Source organism: Triticum urartu, chromosome 3A (genome assembly GCF_056163025.1).
Source record: "Triticum urartu cultivar PI428250 chromosome 3A, HENAU_Tu73, whole genome shotgun sequence".
NCBI lineage: Eukaryota > Viridiplantae > Streptophyta > Magnoliopsida > Poales > Poaceae > Triticum > Triticum urartu.
The window spans coordinates 462,641,510-462,662,312 of NC_141875.1; the positions used below are offsets into that span (position 1 = coordinate 462,641,510).

The 20,803-nt window shown below is 43.9% G+C and overlaps 2 protein-coding genes across 2 annotated transcripts; one reads left to right on the forward strand and one right to left on the reverse strand.

The window, feature by feature from the left end:
- Nucleotides 1-1,900: 1,900 nt before the first annotated feature.
- LOC125544381 (mitochondrial outer membrane protein porin 1) lies at nt 1,901-6,159 on the forward strand. Its single transcript, XM_048708046.2, has 6 exons — nt 1,901-2,331; nt 2,481-2,548; nt 4,914-5,024; nt 5,131-5,220; nt 5,301-5,509; nt 5,614-6,159. The coding sequence occupies exons 1-6, from the start codon at nt 2,064-2,066 to the stop codon at nt 5,915-5,917; spliced, it is 1,050 nt and encodes a 349-aa protein (XP_048564003.2). The 5' UTR covers nt 1,901-2,063; the 3' UTR covers nt 5,918-6,159.
- A 133-nt stretch (nt 6,160-6,292) lies between these two features.
- AMY3 (alpha-amylase-like 3) lies at nt 6,293-19,624 on the reverse strand. Its single transcript, XM_048708045.2, has 13 exons — nt 19,262-19,624; nt 19,013-19,146; nt 18,443-18,497; nt 17,958-18,077; nt 16,137-16,236; nt 14,853-15,175; nt 11,712-12,343; nt 10,302-10,491; nt 9,593-9,699; nt 8,409-8,658; nt 7,852-7,974; nt 6,901-7,068; nt 6,293-6,796 (listed from the first exon to the last, which is right to left on the reverse strand). Exons 1-13 carry the CDS (start codon nt 19,514-19,516, stop codon nt 6,638-6,640), a joined length of 2,616 nt encoding a protein of 871 aa, XP_048564002.1. The 5' UTR covers nt 19,517-19,624; the 3' UTR covers nt 6,293-6,637.
- Nucleotides 19,625-20,803: the final 1,179 nt, after the last annotated feature.

The window sequence follows — 20,803 nt, forward strand, 5'->3', positions numbered from 1 at the left end:
TCCGGTAAACGGGAGTTGCATAATCTCATAGTCATAGGAACATGTATAAGTTATGAAGAAAGCAATAGCAACATACTAAACGATCGAGTGCTAAGCTAACGGAATGGGTCAAGTCAATCACATCATTCTCCTAATGATGTGATCCCGTTAATCAAATAACAACTCTTTGTCTATGGTTAGGAAACATAACCATCTTTGATTAACGAGCTAGTCAAGTAGAGGCATACTAGTGACACTCTGTTTGTCTATGTATTCACACATGTATTATGTTTCCGGTTAATACAATTCTAGCATGAATAATAAACATTTATCATGAAATAAGGAAATAAATAATAACTTTATTATTGCCTCTAGGGCATATTTCCTTCAGCACCATCTTATGATCACGGAGGCACCGGAGTGGGTTCTAGAGGATATGAACAAGTGGATGAGATCCTTTTTCTGGGCCGGCAAGGACAAGTGCAATGGCTGGCAGTGCCTGGTAGCATGGGATAAAATCTGTCAACCTAAAGTCTTTGGTGGTCTGGGCATCAAAAACCTGAAGTGGCAAGCAAATGCGCTCAGAGTAAGATGGGAATGGCTCAAGAGGACCGATGCCCAACGCCCATGGCAAGGACTGCCATTGATGAAGGATGATGATGCTAAAGAGGTGTTTGATACATTGGTCAACATCAGAGTAGGGTCGGGCGAGCGAGTGCTTTTCTGGAAGGACATGTGGATTCACGGAGTGGCGGCAGCGGACATTGCACCATTATTGGTCGCTTTGGTCTCGGCTAGGACGGCAAATAGACGCACGGTGTGTCAGAAACTCGATGGCGCTAGCTGGACACAAGACTTTGAGGCAAACACCTCCTTCACGGCCCTCATACAGCTCATGCATCTTGCTCATGCAATTAACACGGTGGCGAGGGATTCGGATCAACCAAACAGCTTCACTTGGCCGCTCACGACGACAAGCTCCTACTCGGCCAAATCGGTCTATCACTACCTCTACTCCGAGCTGACCAGATCGCCCACTGCGGATTGCACTTGGAGAAGCTGGGCACCGCTCAAATGCAAGCTATTCGTCCGGCTTGCTTTACAGAACAGATTGTGGACGTCGGACAGGAGAGCCAGGCACGGGTTACAAGACCAACCGTCGGCTTGCTATACGTGCTTGCAGGCGGAGGACAATGTGGAACACATCCTGGCAAACTGCACCTATGCTCAGGAGGTGTGGCACATAGTGTTCGGCCTTCTTCACATTAACATACAAGGGCCACTGGAGGTGGATGAGTTCACGGAGTGGTGGCTCGCTGCGCGCATGGGTTTCAATAAAGCTGACCGGAGAGGTTTTGACACGATGGTGACAGCAGTAGCGTGGGCCTTGTGGAAGCAGAGGAACGCCAGAGTATTCAACAGGGCCAGTGAGCAAAAGACCGCGTTCGACCTTCCATCCATGATCCTGGATGAAATCGCCGAGTGGAAGATGGCGGGTGTGGGCGTCGGAGGACTACAACATTTTGTGAGAAGTTAGTCTAGGATAGTGAGGCATTGGTGTCGCGTATGTTGTAACGTCCTTCGTGTTCGCACCTAGGACGCAATCTTGTAATTATACTTCTTCCTTCTATAAAGCTATGGTACACCTTTGACGTACTCTTGAAAAAAAGTTAAAACTTTGTCTTAATAAACAAAATGTCCATTCGGATCAACACCATCTTGGTGTGAGGCGTCTCCGACTCAGAACTGTGGCTTTTGGTCCACAGCCACAGGGATCAACTCAAAGTCCATGACTGACTAAATTGACCCGTCCTCATCAACCCTTTCCCCAAGCAAACATAGACCATCATCCCCTCCCCAGCTTCTTTCTCTTGAAGAGAAAGGCAACCAACACCCCGCGGCAAAGAGATCTACGCCGCTCATCTCACAACAGGCTCCCCCCTCTCGACGCCGTTATAAGTAGTGGCTTCCTTCCAGTTCCATCCCTCCCCGTCCCTCCAAACCCACGCCACCGCCACCTTTCCCGCCGGCCCCGCTTCCGCCTCCGCCGCTGTCTGGTCCTCGAGCCGAACCGCTCTCCTCCCATGGCGGACCCTGTCGACGTCCCTTCCAAGCCGGCCCCGGTCGACGTCCCTTCCAAGCCGGCCCCGGTCGACGCTCCTTCCAAGGCGGCCCCGGTCGACGTCCCTTCCAAGCCGGCCCCGGTCGACGTCCCTTCCAAGCCGGCCCCGGTCGACGCTCCTTCCAAGGCGGCCCAGGTCGACGGCCCTTCCATGGCGGCCCAGTGCGGCGCGCCTCCCAAGGCGGCCACCGGTCCCGGTCTCTACTCCGAGATCGGCAAGAAGGCCAGAGGTCAGGACGAGCGCGCGCTTCCCTTTTGGGTTACTTTTCAGGGGTTTTGTGGAATTTTGGTGGTGATGATTCTCGATTTGAGCTTTCTAAGCGACTAATCGCTCCCCCCTTTGACTAATTTCTGGTTGCTGTCCTTGGTGGTTTTGCAGATCTTCTCTGCAAGGATTTCACCACGGACCAGAAGCTTACCCTCACCACTTACGCCGCAAATGGAACTGTGAGTACTGAGTAGTAGTAACGATCTCTGCTCGCCTTTCGTCGTTTCCTGTCACGATTCGTTCCTGTATGTGGCAGTTTATAATTGTTTGAGTTGGGTTCTAGATGACTGCTGGGGTTTTCGTTTGAGGTGTTGTGTTGTGTAGTATGCACAGGATTCGGGGCTTCGTTTTTGTTTTCTGCATTTTTTATGCAGATTGGGGATGAAGTGCGTCTTCGCCAGCGGTCTGTTAGGCTTTTGGGGGATGGTTCGATTTTGAGTTGAGTTGGAGTGCACGAGATCTCAGACTGCCTTAAGAGTAGTTGGTGGATGAGGCGTGATATTGAGCTCTTTTTTTCAGTTCAAATCGTTGGTAGTCCCTGTCTCGGATGCTCTAGTTTATTACTCCCTCCGTTCCTTGATATAAGGTGTATAGATTTTTGAGAAAAAGTTCAAAATATAAGGTGTATTGCCTTGCACCACTCATTTGAATAACTTTTTAAGGGATTTGATTACATTTCCTTACATAGGGCAAGCTCCTCTATTTTCTCATATTAATTAGTCAGGTGTAATCTTGCCCAAAACTTGTGAAATTTTTCCTCCATGTGCACTCTTTAATTTCCGTGCTAAAAACTATACACCCTATATTTAGGAATGGAGGGAGTATATGGGTGTGTCTAGGGCACATCTAGATGTGCTCTAGTTATTGCACATCTAAGTGAGTGAATCAAGCATAAAAGAAAAAAGAAAAAAGAAAGAAAATATTCACACGAATCTTAATGTAAGATCAATGACATATGACTTAGATGTGCAATACTTATGGCACATCTAGATGTGCTTTAGCAAAACTGTTGAAATTACTGTGTTCATGTTATGTCATATGGAATGTTGATTACAGGTTGGTTAGAACTTGCAATTTTCTTGGTTTCAAATTTGACGTGAAGCTGTATGCAAGAGTTTTTGGTGTGTGTGCATTGTGACACACATATTGGTGGTCTTCATGGACTGAAGCTGTATGCTTGATGAAAGTGGCATTTGGGGTTGGATGTAATAGTTAGTGAGGAGCATGATGCTTTAGTATCTGCAGATTTCACTTTTCACCAAGTAAACCTAGACCTGATATTAATTAGGTGTTATTCCCTTTATTCTGTGCCATTGTTCATCATTTCTTCGCCCCCCTGGTTTATTTAGTGTCTAAAAGTACGTGTTAATACAGTATTAATATGAATTGCTTTCTGATCTTTAGGATTTGGTGTTTGGTACCTTTGGGTGTTAACATTTTGGTTCTAGATCTGCTTGCACTCTACCTAGTTCTCCTTATTTTTGGTTTCAGAGATTATGTTTACACCCAGATAAACTTCTGGAACTACGTTATGTTACTCAACAATGTAGGATTTCTAACGTGTATTTATGAACTTTCTTTGTTGATTATGGCTGAAGCCCCGCCCTGAATTAATAGGTAGATTATAAGGTAGATAATCATTAGAGAGTTTGCAATTATAATGTAACAGTAAATACGATATTACATAATTTGTACTTCCTCCATCCGGAAATACTTGTCATCAAAATGAATAAAAGAGGATGTATCTAGATGTATTTTAGTTCTAGATACATCCTTTTCTATCCATTTTGATGACAAGTATTTTCGGACGGAGGGGGTATTGGTTTATTTTGGTAGGACCATTGTTAATATGTTAGTTCAATTTGTCTACTGCTTTATAGATACACATGCTGACAAACAACTGATTCAGTCACACTTTTTCATTTTTATATAGTCCATTGTTAACTGACACTGTCAAAATTCCAAAACCTGACAGTTCAGCTCTTGTTGACACTTGGCTTGCTAGAAATCCTTATTTTTGGCTTCAGATTTTCACCCAGAAAAACTTCATGTTATGTTCTTTAACTGGAACTACGTTTATTTAACTTATCAATGTAGGATTTCTAACGTGTATTTATGAACTTGATCTTTATTAATTGTGAGTGAAGGCACGCTCTGAGAATAGGTAGATGAACATAGATAGTCGTGAAGGAGTTAGCAATTAATACTAGATTCTAGAATTTGTATTGGTTTATTTTAGCAGGACCATGATCGATACGTTAAATCACTTTGTCTACTGTTTTATAGATATATGTTTGCTCATTATGTGATACAGACTGACAAACAACTGATCCAGTTACACCTTTTCAGTTCTTTTATAGTCCCTTGTTTACTGACACTGTCAAAATCCTAAAACCTGCTAGCATTGCTTGTCTTTATCCATTTTCTGTCCATACTTGTCTCATTTTTCATATTTCTGTAAAGTTCAGCTCCCGCAGTCTTAAGCTTTCAGTTCTAGGTGTGAACTATAAATCTGATAATATATTCTGTAATTTATCCCTATAGGCAATCACTGCTACAAGCACAACGACAAAAGAAGCTGTCCTTGGCGAGATCCAGACCCAGTTTAAGTACAACAATGTCAAAGTTGATGTGAAAGCAAATTCAGACTCTCAAGTAAGTTTGTGGCCGTGTCCTTTTCTGGTCAAATCTTATTGTAAGGAGCTCTCAGATCCTGTTGATGAACCAAGCTTAGTCAACCGTTTCAATGTTTCCTTTTTAGGTGTTAATCACAACCACATCCGAGACTCGGTACATACCAGGCTTGAAGAGAATTGTGACCGTTCCTTTGACAAACCACACTCCTGCTAAGGTACCATCATTTTCCAGATTGGTTTGGTCTTTTATAGCAAAAAAAATGATGTCTTTTACACTCTTACCTTCTTCTTGCAGGCTGAGTTGCAATACTTCCATGATTACGCTGGAATCAGTGTGGGTTTTGGCCTACACTCAAAACCTCTGATTAACGTTTCAGCTCTGGTTGGCAACAAAGCTTTTGCTCTTGGTGCTGATGTTGCCTATGATAGTGCAACTGGGGATTTCACCAAGTACAATTTCGGAGCGAGTTTCACCAACGACGATCTTTACGCTGCTGTGATGCTGTAAGTTTTTGCTTCTAAAAGACTCTTGACTGCTTCACCTTTCCTGTAATCTTGCATGAACTAGATGGGGGTGTGTATGAATGGTGGATGATTTCCCTTTTCAGGAACAACAAAGGGGACAGCCTATCTGCGTCTTACTACCAAATGGTGAGCAACAGCCAGGCAGCTGCTGGAGGAGAAGTGAGCCACAGCTTGTCGAGCCATGAGACCACCACCACCTTGGGGTTTCAGTATTCCTTGGACCCTCTGACCACCACGAAGGTGCGCTACGACAACCACGGCATGGTCAGTGCCCTCATCCAGCACGAGTTGAGGCCCAAGTCATTGCTGACCATCTCCAGCGAGTTCGACACCAAGGCCATCGAGAAGAGCTCCAAGATCGGGCTCTCGCTGCTCCTTAAGCCCTGATGATGATGATGCCGATCCCTTCTAGGTTTAGGATGGGGGTGGTAGACTGGTAGCTTTCCATATCACATACACCTGAGGAGGTCGTGTTTGGTCCGACTCGTCTTGTTTCTGCGAACTTGTCCTCGCTTGCTGTCATCTTATTGAGAATTAGTACTACTTGTCCAATGTCCAGTAGCTTGTTTTAGATGTTCGAGAGCTATATCAGTGATTCTCTAGGTATTGAACTGAAATCTCGTAAATGCTTTTGGCCTTCATATGCCTCTATCTAGAAAATTCAAGTCCCTTTCCGTTATGCTATTATGCTTCCCCACAATTCTTGGATCCCTCTTGCTACTTAACATGCTATGCAAGTGTATAACTTATACTTGAATACACTAGAAAAACATGATATGCTTCATTTATTCTCGTATAAATCCAACAAAGTGGACTTCAACCTTATTGTAAATGCACTGTCTTACATATATCAGACAGAGTGGGGTAACCACTGAAAATAAGCAGCAGGCAATTTTGCCTTCAGTAGCAATGGTTCTGCATATAGATACAAAAAAATGTTCAAGTGCGTACATATTAAAGCGTTGCTGCAGGGAAAATGCTTCCACTGCCATTGCAACCTTTTCTCGGCACCACTAGTGACCAAGTCAGCCACTCCATTCTGATGCCATCCCTTCCTACCTGTATGCTATTAGTAGATTATTATACTGAGTAGCGGTGCAACAAAGTCTAGGATGCCGCTTCCCAGATTTTGTAATCATGTCCCTCTGCTGCAACAATCCAGTTTATGGGACCAGTTGGTTCAAAATGTCCCGCGCCAATCTTCATCAGTAAATTCTCATTAATCTCGGCGGCATATAAATTCTGTTCTGCCTTGAGTATCTTGATCTACATACCGACATATACATATGACCAGCAATTTTAGAAATTTGTTCATTGCATATATGGACATCATCAAGTGGAAGGGAGAAAAAAAGGTACACATTTTATACCTTGCTGCGGCACTGAATCTTTAGGCGACATCTGATAGACATTAATTTGGCAATATCTTGTTGTAAGTGTGAGAAGATGTGATCATAGAAGACTGCAGGAGTACCAGGATGTGTCAAGATATAGGCATAGCCTTGCATCTCCATACCATAGGGAAATCTCCAATGACCCTACAGTTATACCAAAACCCATGTTAGGAGTATCAAGATTGGTAACTCAGTTGAACCCCGGAGCACGTGCTTCCGGCTTAATATAAAACATTCTACATTGTCAAAATTATTGACAAAAATATTGCAAACACTTGTTATCTTGTGCCCTATTAAAAAAGAGCAAATTCAATGCATACAAAGTTGCTATTTTAGAACAGTTACTAACATACTTTGTCATGAATTGCTGTAAAAAAAATACTTTTTCATGAAAATTTGCAGGTACATGCACATGACTGAATTTTATGAAACTTTTAAATATCTTCTCTTTTTTAAAAAAAAATGAAGGGTGCAAACGAGCTTCGGAGCACAAAATCTCACTCTTGGATCAAGACCTGTAGAAAAACTTGCAGATTCTTGCAATTTGGGGGGGGGGGGGGTGATCTTAGAACATAATTCATTTATACAAGAATTCTTAGGATTCCAAATTTCAACAGCGATGGAGCAAGACAGGTTATTTTAGAAACCGTGTTTCGAAAAATAAATAGAAAAGGGAAATTGAGCAACATTAAGTAAATAAGAAAAAGACAGCTACACAGTGTTTATTACTAAGATACATCAGATGGCAGGATAGCCAGCATAGAATGGCAAAACCTTTTGACTAAGCCAGGATATGTCCACTTGTCCAAGGTTCTGTGCAATACTAATATTAGGGAGATATGGCTAACATTGTGTCACATGCTAAACTTTCGGGGTCCATGCCCATCACACATCGATCCATGCATATATAGAGATAATGTATTGTACCTGAGTAGAGCCGGTGTCATGATTTTCTATAAATGTGACTGCACGTGAAGGCCACCAACCTAATACTCCAGGGGGTTTTCCTTTTTCATCAGACAAGCGCCAATACTCAGATCTTTCCAATGCCTGTGCAACGCAAGGAAGTTCCATATTACAGTCATAGAAACAAAAGAAGAAAAACCTAGGAGAAGAGTACACAAGGTCCACCGGTACAAAAACAAACAATGGGTGAAACTAAGCAGTAAAATCATTCATGAGTTAAATAGCATCAGGAAACCACTTCAGAACAGATTTATCAACACTTGTTGGCATGGGAAAACTATGTAAAAGCAAGTTTAATTAACTGACATCATGATGGTTTTGCACCTGCATCTCGCATTAAAAATAATAGCAAGAACTGATTGTAGAGAAAAATACTCAATCATCAATAACATTACATGATCTTTCTGTAAAAAAATAGTGAAAAAAATATAAGACATGATTCAACCAAGCAGGCATACAATGCTTCATGACGCATATGGCAACAAAAGTTACTTGAACGAATTTCGCTGAAATCTTACCATATGAAGTATTCCCTTAGTAGTGACATCAAATGCACCAGCAGTTCCGTTTGTAGCATTTATCCAGTCAACAATTCTCTGCCTGTGAGCATCCTGGTTATAATCCATCTCACCATAAGTATAACTGAGAGAGTCCCAGTACTCTCCTACTGCAAAGTATGGTTCAGTTGCTTCCATGTAATCTTTGACATATCCACCCCAAAAGCCACGAGCAAAATCAAGTCTCCATCCATCATATCCAACTTCCTTTCTGCAATTCGAGGAGAATAACTATGAAAACATGTGATGCTGGCACTTCCGCAAAATTCAGGTCCAATGGTCTATAATTCAATTTATATCCTAAAGTTAATGGAAAATATACCGACGCATTAAGATTTGCCAGCTTCTCACATATTGGAGTAGTGGGAACGTCAAATGTTCTATCTCCAAAGGAAGGAACAGATAGTATTCCCTAATAATGTGCCGCTCATTCAACAAACTATTTCTGTATTAAAATTGGAGGGAGGAGTTATTCTTGAATGTGTTGTGTGAGCTATGTGTCAGGCCATCTTGAGTTTCCTCCTCTTTCTTTTCTCAAGGAAGTAGGCCATGTTAAGTTTGTTAGACATTCCTATCAACCAACTATCCCAAAAGACTGATCTGATAGGAAGAGGAGATATAATATAATATACTATCAACCAACTATCCCAAAAGACTGATCTGATAGGACGAGGAGATAACTGATTGGGGCAAATATAGGGACTGAGAAAAAAGAAATCAGGTCTGATATTATGTTAGATATTCCTATCAACCAACTATCCCAAAAGACCGGTCTGAGAAAAAAGAAATCAGGTATGACGTGTTTTTTTATAGGAACACTGTATGACAGGAAGGGCATCGAATGAATGGAACTCTGAATTCCATATCCATTTATCTGCCTCTCTTATCTTCTTCTCAGATCATATCCCTGATCCCCAACTCTCTGGTGAATTCACACATTATCCAGACCAATTCACTGAGAGATTTGATTGTCAGAGTTGAGAATACAAGTCATATAACACACAGCTGCAAATTAGATACATAAATGATGCATTTACATGTAGTCTATTAATGGACGCTGCACATTTGAACAGCTCATGCATTAACAGATAGTTAAGAATGAGAAAACGTAGGAGCTTTCGCCAAGAAATGAAAGGGTGGCAGACCTCATCCAGCGAAGCCATTCTTTAATATCAGTTCTCACAAAATCTTGTGAGTGATCAATGTTTGGTGCAGCATGGAAGTTATCTCCACTGCTCTTGTTTCCTCTTCCCTACAAGCACAAGAATTTCACCATGAACGTACAAAGGGTTAACAGATATCATATGCTGCACAAGCAAAATAAAATGGTAAAAACATGTAGAACAATCTTTTTGAACGGAATGTATAACAACCTTGTAATTTCTAATTTAACTTCTGGAGGTGGATATTTGTTTCCTTCTATTTCAGAACACAGGTCAAGTTCCATTAAGTTATTTACACAACTTAAGTATGAATGCAAATTAGTGCATTTTACTTTCAATACTAAAAAGGTAAAACAATAAAAGTCAAAAAGGCAAAGAGTTAGTCAGAATTTGCAGGTCACTCAGCCAGACTACCTTTAAGCACCATTTTGTTGGTTGACTAAAGTTTATTTTCTCGTAACTTCAGTAAGCCCACACTTGAGGGTAAATATTTGTGAATTTCATTACTATATCCATGCGGAGGACTGATGCTACCCATTTTATGTTTGTGTCTTCAACAGAAATTATAGCAGCACAGTGGAAGAACCAAATAACCACAATCGGTGATGATATTAGTGAATCAAAATGAACTTTGAAGAACAACGTACTCGAAGTCGACTAATAAGGTTTAGTTAGCACGGAAAAGCCTCACCTGGAAATGTGGATCATCAGCAACGACTGCTCGGTCATCCCAGTTCATACGCCCACCAAAAATATTCCAGATCCCGTTTTGATTCTGAAACTGAGCACATCTGTGATTTAGAACAGCATCACCAAGAACCTTCACACCATTTTCATGGAAAATATCCACAAGCTGCTTCAACTCTGCCATGGTTCCATATCTGAAACATTGATGATATCATGGTAATGCTTAGCACAGCTCGCGTGATGAGGTTGGGAGAAATTTGGAAGGAAAACAAGCTCAGTACAATTTTGCAACAAGATTAGCAATGCTTTTCTCATTTATTACCCAAGTGCTTGCAAGGTCATGTTTCTACAGTCTACACTGATAGTAGCAAGATATCCAGAACAACAAATATACACCAGAGAGTCACAACATCTACTACATAGCCTCATCAGTCACCTAATACAGAACACGCATCACCTGCCTTGTTCATTCATTAGGAGGAAAACTTCTGGTCAGTTCATCATTTACTCAACAACCACCAAATAGTTTTCCACAGTTTGCACATTGGCATGCATTACACTAGCAGGCAAAACTTTACACAAGCAAAATCACAAACAATGCAGATAGGTATACAATGAGACATTGGTTTGCCGAACTTCTACTTCATGACCAAATAATATAATGAATAATTCATGCAGGAAATAGTAGCATGGCAGTGCTTGCACTAACCATGGAAAGAAATAAGGTCTCACATATTTAGTGCAGATAAAAAGGGTCAACATCCATAAGGGTTGTACTTGCTGGTAAAGTTAGGAACAGCATTACAGGATAAAGAATATACAGCTTGAAGATGGTATATCTTAAAGACAACAGCTAGCATCAACAATTTGCATCTTGCAAAAAATTACATTTAGAAGTTTGGCATGTATGTGGGCTTTGTTAATCAAGTTTCCTTATTTTGTTCAAGCTCAAAATATTAAACATGGTATTGATCATGCATCAGCCAGTTGCTCCAAAAGTCCAAACTGATGGAGAGAGGCGGGCAATATATTTCAACACTCCACCTCACATCTAGGCTTATTTAGTCCTTACACGTGGGATCGATGTAGGCTGCATAATCTATATTTAATATTGCGTTGGCAGGGTCTTGAACTCATAACCTGTTGGCTCTGATACCATATTGAATTCATGCACCAGACAGACCAGACAGTTGCTCCAAAAGTCCGAACAGATGGAGAGAAGCAGGCAATATATTTCAACATATGGAACTAGTTTGCACATTATACACTGACATCCAGTTCAAGGGACCAGCAAAGGAGATACTATGGCAGAAAATAGAAACTAACAAAATAAAGTAAGATAACATTACCAAATGTATCCAATTCTCGAAGAACCATTTTAAGGAATATAATGGCTTTCCACAAGTAAATATACCTGGAATTTAGGTTGTATAAATCCCTTGGCATGTATCCTTCAGGTGATACAGAATCAGTAGGTGGTGGTGACCAAACAATGGTGAAACCCAGGGATGACAACTCCTTGGCCTTTGTACCAAGTTCAACATACCACTTTCCCGACTTATGTGACTCCCAATTAAATCCTTGGCACACTATTTCGAATCCAGATCCAGTGCCAGAACAAGCTGGCTTCACACTTTCTGGGTCATCGATGTAAACAGGATCTTCTATGGCATCAATAGTGGGGCTCCTAAAAATGCTATATGCTTCAGCTGCTAACCTCTCAATTTCTTGTAGAATATCTTCTTGCAGAACTTTGTTCTTTGCTCGTTGACCTCTTCTAGACGACAGGCCAACCACCAGATTTCTTATATCGCTGATTAGGCCATCAGTTTGCGCAGACTTATCATCAAGTTTATGTTCACCAGCCTTATGAGGCTCTTGAGTGCTGCCAAATTGCTCCACCCTCGTAAGAGGAATATAGAAATCAAATCCATTCTCCAGATTTCTCAACCAAGTATGCTCATTAAGTTTGAGCACGAAAACAAGACCTGAGTAGTCTGCATCCAGTAGGAATGATACAGCGTTGCCTGTACCATCAGTTTTTTGCTGCAGCACCAGGTAAGATGTGTGAATAGGAATAGCTAACTAATTTTCAGGCAGCTTAAGTTACTGGATCTCAAGAATAATACATGTAAATGCTCTATGAATGGAAGGAAACAAGAAAGAAAGAAAAATGCAGCACCCCAGAAACACCTATTGTCAACTCAAAAGAGTAAAACTTGCTTGTGTGTGCATTCTGTTTGAAGATATAAGAGAGAACCACTCCTAAACAGACTAGGGAGCTTGTCCTCGCTTGACCAACCAAAGCAGGAATCACCCAGAAAGGAAGCACATTTTTAGCTCCATGGCACCATTCTCCTTTGTCATTAGACGCACATGAGTCCACATTGGATGTGCACTGAGTTTAATTATGTAGGTTCCCAAAGTCAAGTACAGTTATTATACAAAGTGTAAAGTGGTATATATGTTTTGAATTGCTGAAACGCACAATCCCCAAGGTCTTCAGAGATTTGCCAAATATCAGACTAGTTTTTATACTTCACTGTTTTCTACAGAAGGTTCAATGAAATTCCAAATTATCCAATTTGTTTGAAGAAAAAGTTAAGTAACCAGACCTTTAGTGGAGTTACAGCGGAACCCTATGTTTTTAAGGCGACGCTTTGCTTTAAGGCGCTGGGGGGGGCGCCTCGACGCCTAAAGCAGACATATTTGCAAAGCGCTGGGGGGGGGGGGGGGGGGGGGGGGCCTCGACGCCTAGGCGTCGCCTTAGAGACGCCTTAAAAACATAGGCGGAACCCTAAGTTTTTGTTCAAATTTTGCAAAACTCGCATGAAAATCAGAAAAACTTTCATGGTGTCTTATCACTGTCGGTGGTGAGATGGAACAGGAGGAGCTGTCCTCGTTGCTTATCTGCCCCGCTAGCTTGCCGAGGTGAGCACTAGGTCGAGCTCATGCATGTCGCCGGCCACTGCTGATCCGTGTTAACACGCCTATCGTCCAGGAGGATTACACGCAGTATCTATTAGGTACTTCAGGTTGTTAGCTATGCATTAATGCATACTTATCCATTGTAAACCGAAGCTTATCTCTCTGATCTTCCTTGTTCTTCACGATGTAATCCCAACAACCTGTATGCTTATCAGGGATAAGCCCCTGCATATTTAACACGTACGCATCCCCTCCAACGAGGGTAAGACCCTACCCGCAATCTTAATATGGTATGGGAGCCAAGAGGTCTTGAGTTCAGGACCCTGACAACACGGTATTAAAAAATAATAATTCTGCGGCCTACATCGATCCCTCGTCTAAGGACTAAATAAGCCTAGACGTGAGGCGGAGTGTCGAAATATATTGTCCGCCTCTTTCCATCAGTTCGGACTTTTGGATGAATTGGCTGGAGCATGAATTCAATAATCCATGCCAACCTTGGTCAAGAGAATCTTGTTCTAAGATTACTCCCTAATCTCCTAACTAGTTTGGCAGCTATTATCTCAAGGAATCATCATATGGTGCAGAAGGGTGGAGCCATGGCTCTATGGTTCTGCAGAACTTTTTTCAGCGGCAAACTTGAGGGGAGGCCCTGACAAGTAAATTTTATTTATACAAGAAAAAAGTAAGGCGGCCTGTTGATAACACAATACTATATCCTATACCCAAATAGTTGATCCCCACCACATCTATTTCTCTCAACACGCACATCCCACGTCACCACACATGCCACCTAACCCTCCACATCATCAAGTACATGCAATCCCTTCATATTCCATTTCCAGCACATGCACTATAACGTGCAGCCAACCTCCGCTTACTGCTAGGTCTATATGAAGATAATGTGGAGGGGCATTATTCCCATATATTCTAGTTTTTTTCTTAATTTTATTCTTTACAAACTTATTGCTATAAATTCCTACAGCAAGGCATGGGTATTAGCTAGTTAGGAGTATAAAGGAAACAGAAACAATTAATTGCACGACAGGGCCAACTTTACTATTTAAGTGAATTTTCTGTTTCCGCTATTCCATCATCAGATTTAAAACACCCTGAGCTTATTTTGTACACTTTCCTAGTAAAAGGGGCACGATTGAAAGAAGTAGCCCTCTTAACAAGGAGATTATATTACAGAGCAAATATCTTTCAAAGATGTAAATATTTACAGAAAATGTGGAAAAGTAAACACAAGTTTATGGAGAAGTTAATAATACCAAACTCACCTTTAGTTTTAATTTTTGCATACACTACAAAATATCATTTATTTAAAGATTGTTAAGTTTATCCTATGGATAATCTATAGTAAGCATCATCACACTTTACCAGTTTAATATACCGTGGGATGGTGAATTTTAGTCCATACAATTTCAAAAGTGTGCGCGGTACAATTTTCAGTTTCCATTGTACATGGTGAATCAGAAAATAACAGTGTACAAGTGGCATGATGTGATTCTACTTTTGCAAACTGCTTTTGCATGCCATTTATTACAGAGCAAAGCTCGTCGGTATCTTAACACAATTCAATTTCATCTCTCTTTCTACAAAGGGCTCAAAGTTATCTCCTTACCTCTAGCAAGGTCTGAAGAGCTTTCTGTCGGAAGATCTTCGTGTTTGGTGGATGCGGTTCTGGTGGGATCTCCCAAGTCATGGTATTGCCTTTGCAAACTCCCCAATGAATGATAACATCTCCAGTAATGTCAGTATAGAATTCGACGAGACTTTGATCTGTTTCACTATTATCCGTCACAGCAACAGATACAAAATGCTCAAAATACTCTGATTTTAAGATGGGATATTCCTCATAGAACTCTGAAATGCATTTTGTGCTTGGACCTTTATCCCCAGGAACTGCTTCTTTTAGCTGAGTATTAGATCCTTCAGGTTTCGCTCCTAAGACACAAGAAAATCCAATATGTTAGATAGCATTCCTTGAAGGCCCCAAAAAATCAGATTCTTCAGCTTGTGAAAGCCAATACCATGTAATTTCTCGGTCAGAACATACCATGTAATTCTCTGAGAATGCTACTGACTACTGCAGTTCAGTAATTGACTTGAGGACAAAACAGGTTGTCATCCAAAGAACAATAATAGCAGGAAAAAGGGTGCAAAGTTATCAAGGAGAACCACATTTTACAAGTCAGCATTTTTTATAGCAGTTGCTTGCAACTATGATTGCTTTAAAACAGGATTTCCTTGGTTTATGCAAGTGAAATTCATTGCTTGTATGCTAATGTTATTACACTCAGATAATAATCAGATGGCGTGACATGGAGAGTCCGTTTTGCGCATGTGTGCTGAAACATACTTCCAGAAATGTTGTTTTTGCCATGAACTTAGGTAAAAATGGAGCAAACTGTCGATGCAGCAGTATTTACTCTGCTAAGGGTGTTGTGGCTTTTTCTTATTGGTCTAGGGTTTGGGAGTGTCCTTGAATCCTTGTAATATAATTTGCCCCTTTGGGCAGTGCAATACAACAAGTCTAGTCATAACATGGCACTATGGTAGTATAGCACGAATGTTCAGGCTACAGGTCCTGTATTTGCCACTGACGTTGCCTCTCTTCAGCCACTACTGCTCATCGTCTTCCATTGCGCTACCCCCAGGAGGAGCGAGTTCCACTCCTGGGGCTAAGCAAACTCATCCGCAACCCTGTAATTCATTGTAGCGGGCAAGGATAACCAGTGGTTGCATCTAAAATTTCCTTTTACATTGCTCAGGGTTCTAATGCCAAATAGTTGTGTATTATTAAGTACGTACTTCCGTAGAAGAAAAATATTTATATCTAACCTAAACCCACTCGAATAGGACAGAGTACTTGAAGCTCTAAAATAACCTGGGTAGACATCAATACCTTGTTTTGCTCCTAACGGATCTCCATCCTCGAGGGACCCACTTAAGGGTATTCTGAAATCCCCACCCTTATGTTGAAACCATGCACCTGTTCCCTCTTCCTAACAAAGCAACAATCAATTGAGACATTAAAACTGGAAGCTGAATAAGCCCTTCAAACCTAAAAGAGCCAGAGCAATGCACATAATTTTACTAATTTATTTTTTTGAAAAGGGGAATATATTAATATTGGGAAGATATCAATTACACCCATCCTCTGCACCTACAAGATGTCGCAAAGACATCGAGGATGCACACAGCAGAAGGAAAAAAATAAAAAGAAAGGAAAAAAACAAAGGTCCCGCCACAATGATCGACTCCTCTCAGCAGCCGCACACAAACCACCACCAAATACAACACCCGGAAAACATGAAGGTCTCCAAAAGCAACGCCACCAAAAAGGAAACAGTGCACAAGCACTGTTGTTGCGCGATCCAAGATCTTAGGTTTTCACCCTGGAGAAGTCCGAGCTCTAAGACAATTCCTTCAGCAAGGCAATTGCTAGGCACAACCAATGAAGGCCAGACCTTAGGTTTTCACCCTGAAAGTCCCGGCTTGGCATCTGAGGAGCACCACCAAAAATGAATCCCTCCAGTGTTGCCGCCCCCACTCATCACTGCTGCTCCTGAGATTTATCTAACACCTGGCTGACTCCATCGCCTCCAAGGCTCCGCCCGTCCAACTGATCCTCCGATCACGACCACCATGACCTTCTCCACCGCTGTCTCCACCATGGAAATCGAGAAGCCGACATGTCCCAAGGTGTCATCAACCAACAAAGCTTCGCGCCACGCCCTGAGAACCTCGTACGCTGATATGGACGTGCACGACCGGAATCTAACCGATCCAGATATCCTGAGCAACATCTCAGGTGGCCGTTCCGGAACACGCCGATGGCCAAATCGAGGAAGACCGATCATGCAGGCCGTTGCCGTGATAGGAGAAGAGCACAAGGACCGCCTCCTTATGCGAGCAAAACCAATAGGCCCCCACGCCGACAGTCAGAGCAACAGAGTAGAAAACGGCCGCAGCGCCTCCATGCGCGCAGCACTCCATCCAGAGCAGGCCCAGCGGGCCCAGATCAGGCCTGAGGCCCAGAACAGATCCGCTACCTGCACCGCCGGGGGCATCACTGCAGGAGCAGCGCGCCGCCCGCCTCCACCTGTCCACTCTGTCTCCAGGCCCCGGCCCCCAAGACCGCGCCTCCTTGCACCGCCGCCACCGACCCACCACCACCGCGATGCACTCCCTGCCCTCCGTCATTTGACGAGAAGGGCGCCGCCACCGCTGTGCCTCCGGAGTCGCTCGGGTGGAAGCGACCCGGGAGGAGTTTTCTTCGCCCAAATTCTCTGCCGATGGGTCATATTAAAATATGAAGGGCAGGCCTGGCGCAGTGGTGAAGTACTCCCCACTTATGTCAAGAGGTCCTGGGTTCGACGCAGCCTCTCTGCATTGTGCTGTATGGATAAGGCCTACCTCATAAAATCCTCCCCAGACCCCACCTGGTGTGGGAGTTTCTAGCTCTGGGTCTGTCCTATGGATCTATTAATATATCAGCTCGGATGAGGCATGTGTTTCATATTGCCTTTAGTATGCAGATATGCATGTCTGTGGTGTACAATATCTTTTGGTTAGACAACTAGAGACTGCATACACAACTTTCCATAGCAGCATTCGGTGGTAGTATAAATGGAATGGAATTGAGTGGGCAAGTCCTATATTTATGGTGAGAGTTTTAATATAATACAGTAAGTTAAGAAACACACGAGTGTAAAGTTCGAACCTTGAGGACAAAATAGATAGCGGCAATTGGAGTGTCCTTATCAAATTTGATTTGCACTTCATGAAGTATATGTCCTTCTGAATTGGGTGAAGTCTCCAATGGTGTTTCAATTGCAGAGTCCTGAAAGTTTCAAATATTGTTCAGTAATTTGAGGTGGTGTTTGGTTCTCTAGTCCTATGACTTTTTCTAGTCCCTAGGACTTCGAAAAAGACTCTCAAGGAGGTGTTTCTAAGGACTTTTAGCAAAAAGTCTCAAAAAAGTCTCACTCTGTTTGATTTGCTAGGGACTTTTTCTAGTCCCAACACAAAAAGGTCCCTGGAACCAAACACCCCCTGAATCCTAAATAGTTACTACTAGAATTATATCTAAATGATAAATAAGGAAGCGGTTCCTAGAAGTTAGTGTCGCACAGACACCCATATGCCAGTTTCAATAGCTGAAAACTGTCTTAAGTGCTTGAACAGTTTTCACAAGTTTAGAACAACCTTGATTGGAACCGAACCGGGAGGTCTAATTTCCGAAGGAGGTTGATCCCATTCACTGCAAATAAGGAGGATAAGATGAATTCAGTTCTTTTAGGGAGCAGAACATCGAAAACAAACCTGCCTTGAAAAATTATTATTTGTTCAAGCAACAAAGACAGAAGTGCCTATCAAGACAATGACATGGGAGACAAGGAGACATAACACACATTGACATGCAATCAAATAAAAGAGAACATGTGAACATCTCCACCCAGTTGTGCAAACATGTGATTATTAGTTAGAATGTGCATTGATGATATTCCAGAAGAAAAGAGGCTGGATAGTTCCAATACTACCAGTATTCCTTTATACAACAAAAATGTAGTACCGAGTTTTGTGCTGAATTTCCTCTGCTTAGTGTTAGTTAGGAGCAACCGCATTGCCCACCTGATTTATTTACTAGTACTACTCTGGAATGAACGTGTTCATAGTTTCCCAAGGCATTCACTAAGAGACGAAGTCGAACCCGGTGCAGTGAAGCGGGATCGCGAGCGAAACCTACCTCGCTGACAGGTGACAAGGCGTGCATACCTGCCGGTCTCACCGTGGTAGGAGACACCCCAGTGCAGCAGCCACTTCCCCTCTACGTCGCACCCGATGACGATCTTGCACTTGCCGTCCGCATCCGGCTCCGCCTCCACTCTCACCCACGCCTTCCCTTCCACCTGGACACGCCACACCACAGAATCAAATACTGTATGTAGCAGCCAGAATAATAAAAGGAAGAAAAAGGAGAGGCACAATCCACAGTTCCACACGACGGGGCATAGAAGAGGTTACAGTTTGGCATCGGCGGAGGGGGAACTTCTCGGAGAAGACCACCGCGGCCTCTCCGGAATCAGCCACGGGCACCTCCGCCGCGCCGGCGTGGGCGACGACGACGCCGCCCCGGGCGAGCCTGACTCTCCTGGGTGCGGCACGGGATCGGGCCGCCCGCGGGCGCGCGGCCACCAGGAAGGCCTCCCCGGGCGGGCCGGCCCTCGCCGGCGGGACCGCCCGCGGGATCGCCGGAATGTTCCAGCTAACCGCCGACATGTCACAGCCTCTCGCGCTCGCTCTCCGTGTCTGTCCAACGCGCTCCTCTCGTGTGCGGAAGGGAAGGGGAGGGAAGTGGACGGGAACGGAAAATGAGGTGGGACGGGGGAAAATAAAGAGCAGGGCTTAAAAAGGAATGGCCCGTCGTCGTCGGGAGATGATTTCCGGGCCCGCGCGTCAATGGGGGGAGGGCCTGGCCACGACCGGTGGAAAATCGCTGCCGCGCCGAGGCGGATTGGGAAGGGGGGAAAGTGGTCACTCCTCCTCCCGAAGCTCGATTTGCTAATTTTGGGATCCCAAAGCGGACGGACGGCTCTCTCGCCGACTAGCCGTGCGCAGCGGTGATGTGGTGGAGTATCTTTTTCTTCTTCGTTTTCTTGACCTGACGGTGGTGTGGCATTAACAAGCGATTGATTATTAGGCTAACTTCACCGCGCGACTCTATCCTGTCCGTCCTCATCCGTTTAAAATAAAAGGAATAAATGAGACGGCCCGGTGCGCGGCCGTAAATGGACTTTTGTCCGCTTTGTGTCCGCTTTCGATCCATCCGCGGCCCAAGTTTGCGCCGCTTTTGGGGTGAAACGCACACCACGCGGACGCGCGGGTCATCTGCGCGTGTCCTCCCCTGGCCCGCCCGTCGGTGGCACAACGCAGGCCTTTTTCTATCCGCCCCCCTCTCTCCCTCCGGCCGCACCCCCTCCACTCTTCCCCTCGCCGCCACCGCCGCTGCCATTGCAGCCGTGCAGTTTGGACGTGAGCTCGCCCAACCCCTTCCCCTCGGCGCCGCCGAGCTACCCAACCACGGCCACCTGGTTTGCGCACCCGCCGGCCGGTTTTGGGGCGGATCCGGTCGGTCTTGAGCTCGGCTGGCTGTGGGAGGCCGGGCCGCGCCATGGACTGGTCGGGCACCTCGCCGGAAGGCCCTGGCAGGGCCGCAAGGCCACATGCAGGCAGTGGCTCCTCCTCTAGCCGCTCGGATCTGCACCGTCGGTGGTCCGCCGGCAGATACACGAATGGCGGCCGACCGGGCTCGGTGCTTGCCCAAAAGCTCGCCGGCGCACCGTTGTCACTCATTAAGTGCGACCACTGTCCAAGGATGGTCGTGCGCCGCGTGTCTACAACGCCGGAACATCCCGGATGGGTGTTCATCAAGTGCTTAAACGATGGGGTATGCGCTTTTTTTAGCTTCGGTTTGTGCTCTAGATTTGACTAGTTGTGCTAACTTCAAATTTTGTTGTGTAGAATAGATGCAAGTTTTGGTATTCGGAAGAAGAGTACATCGATATA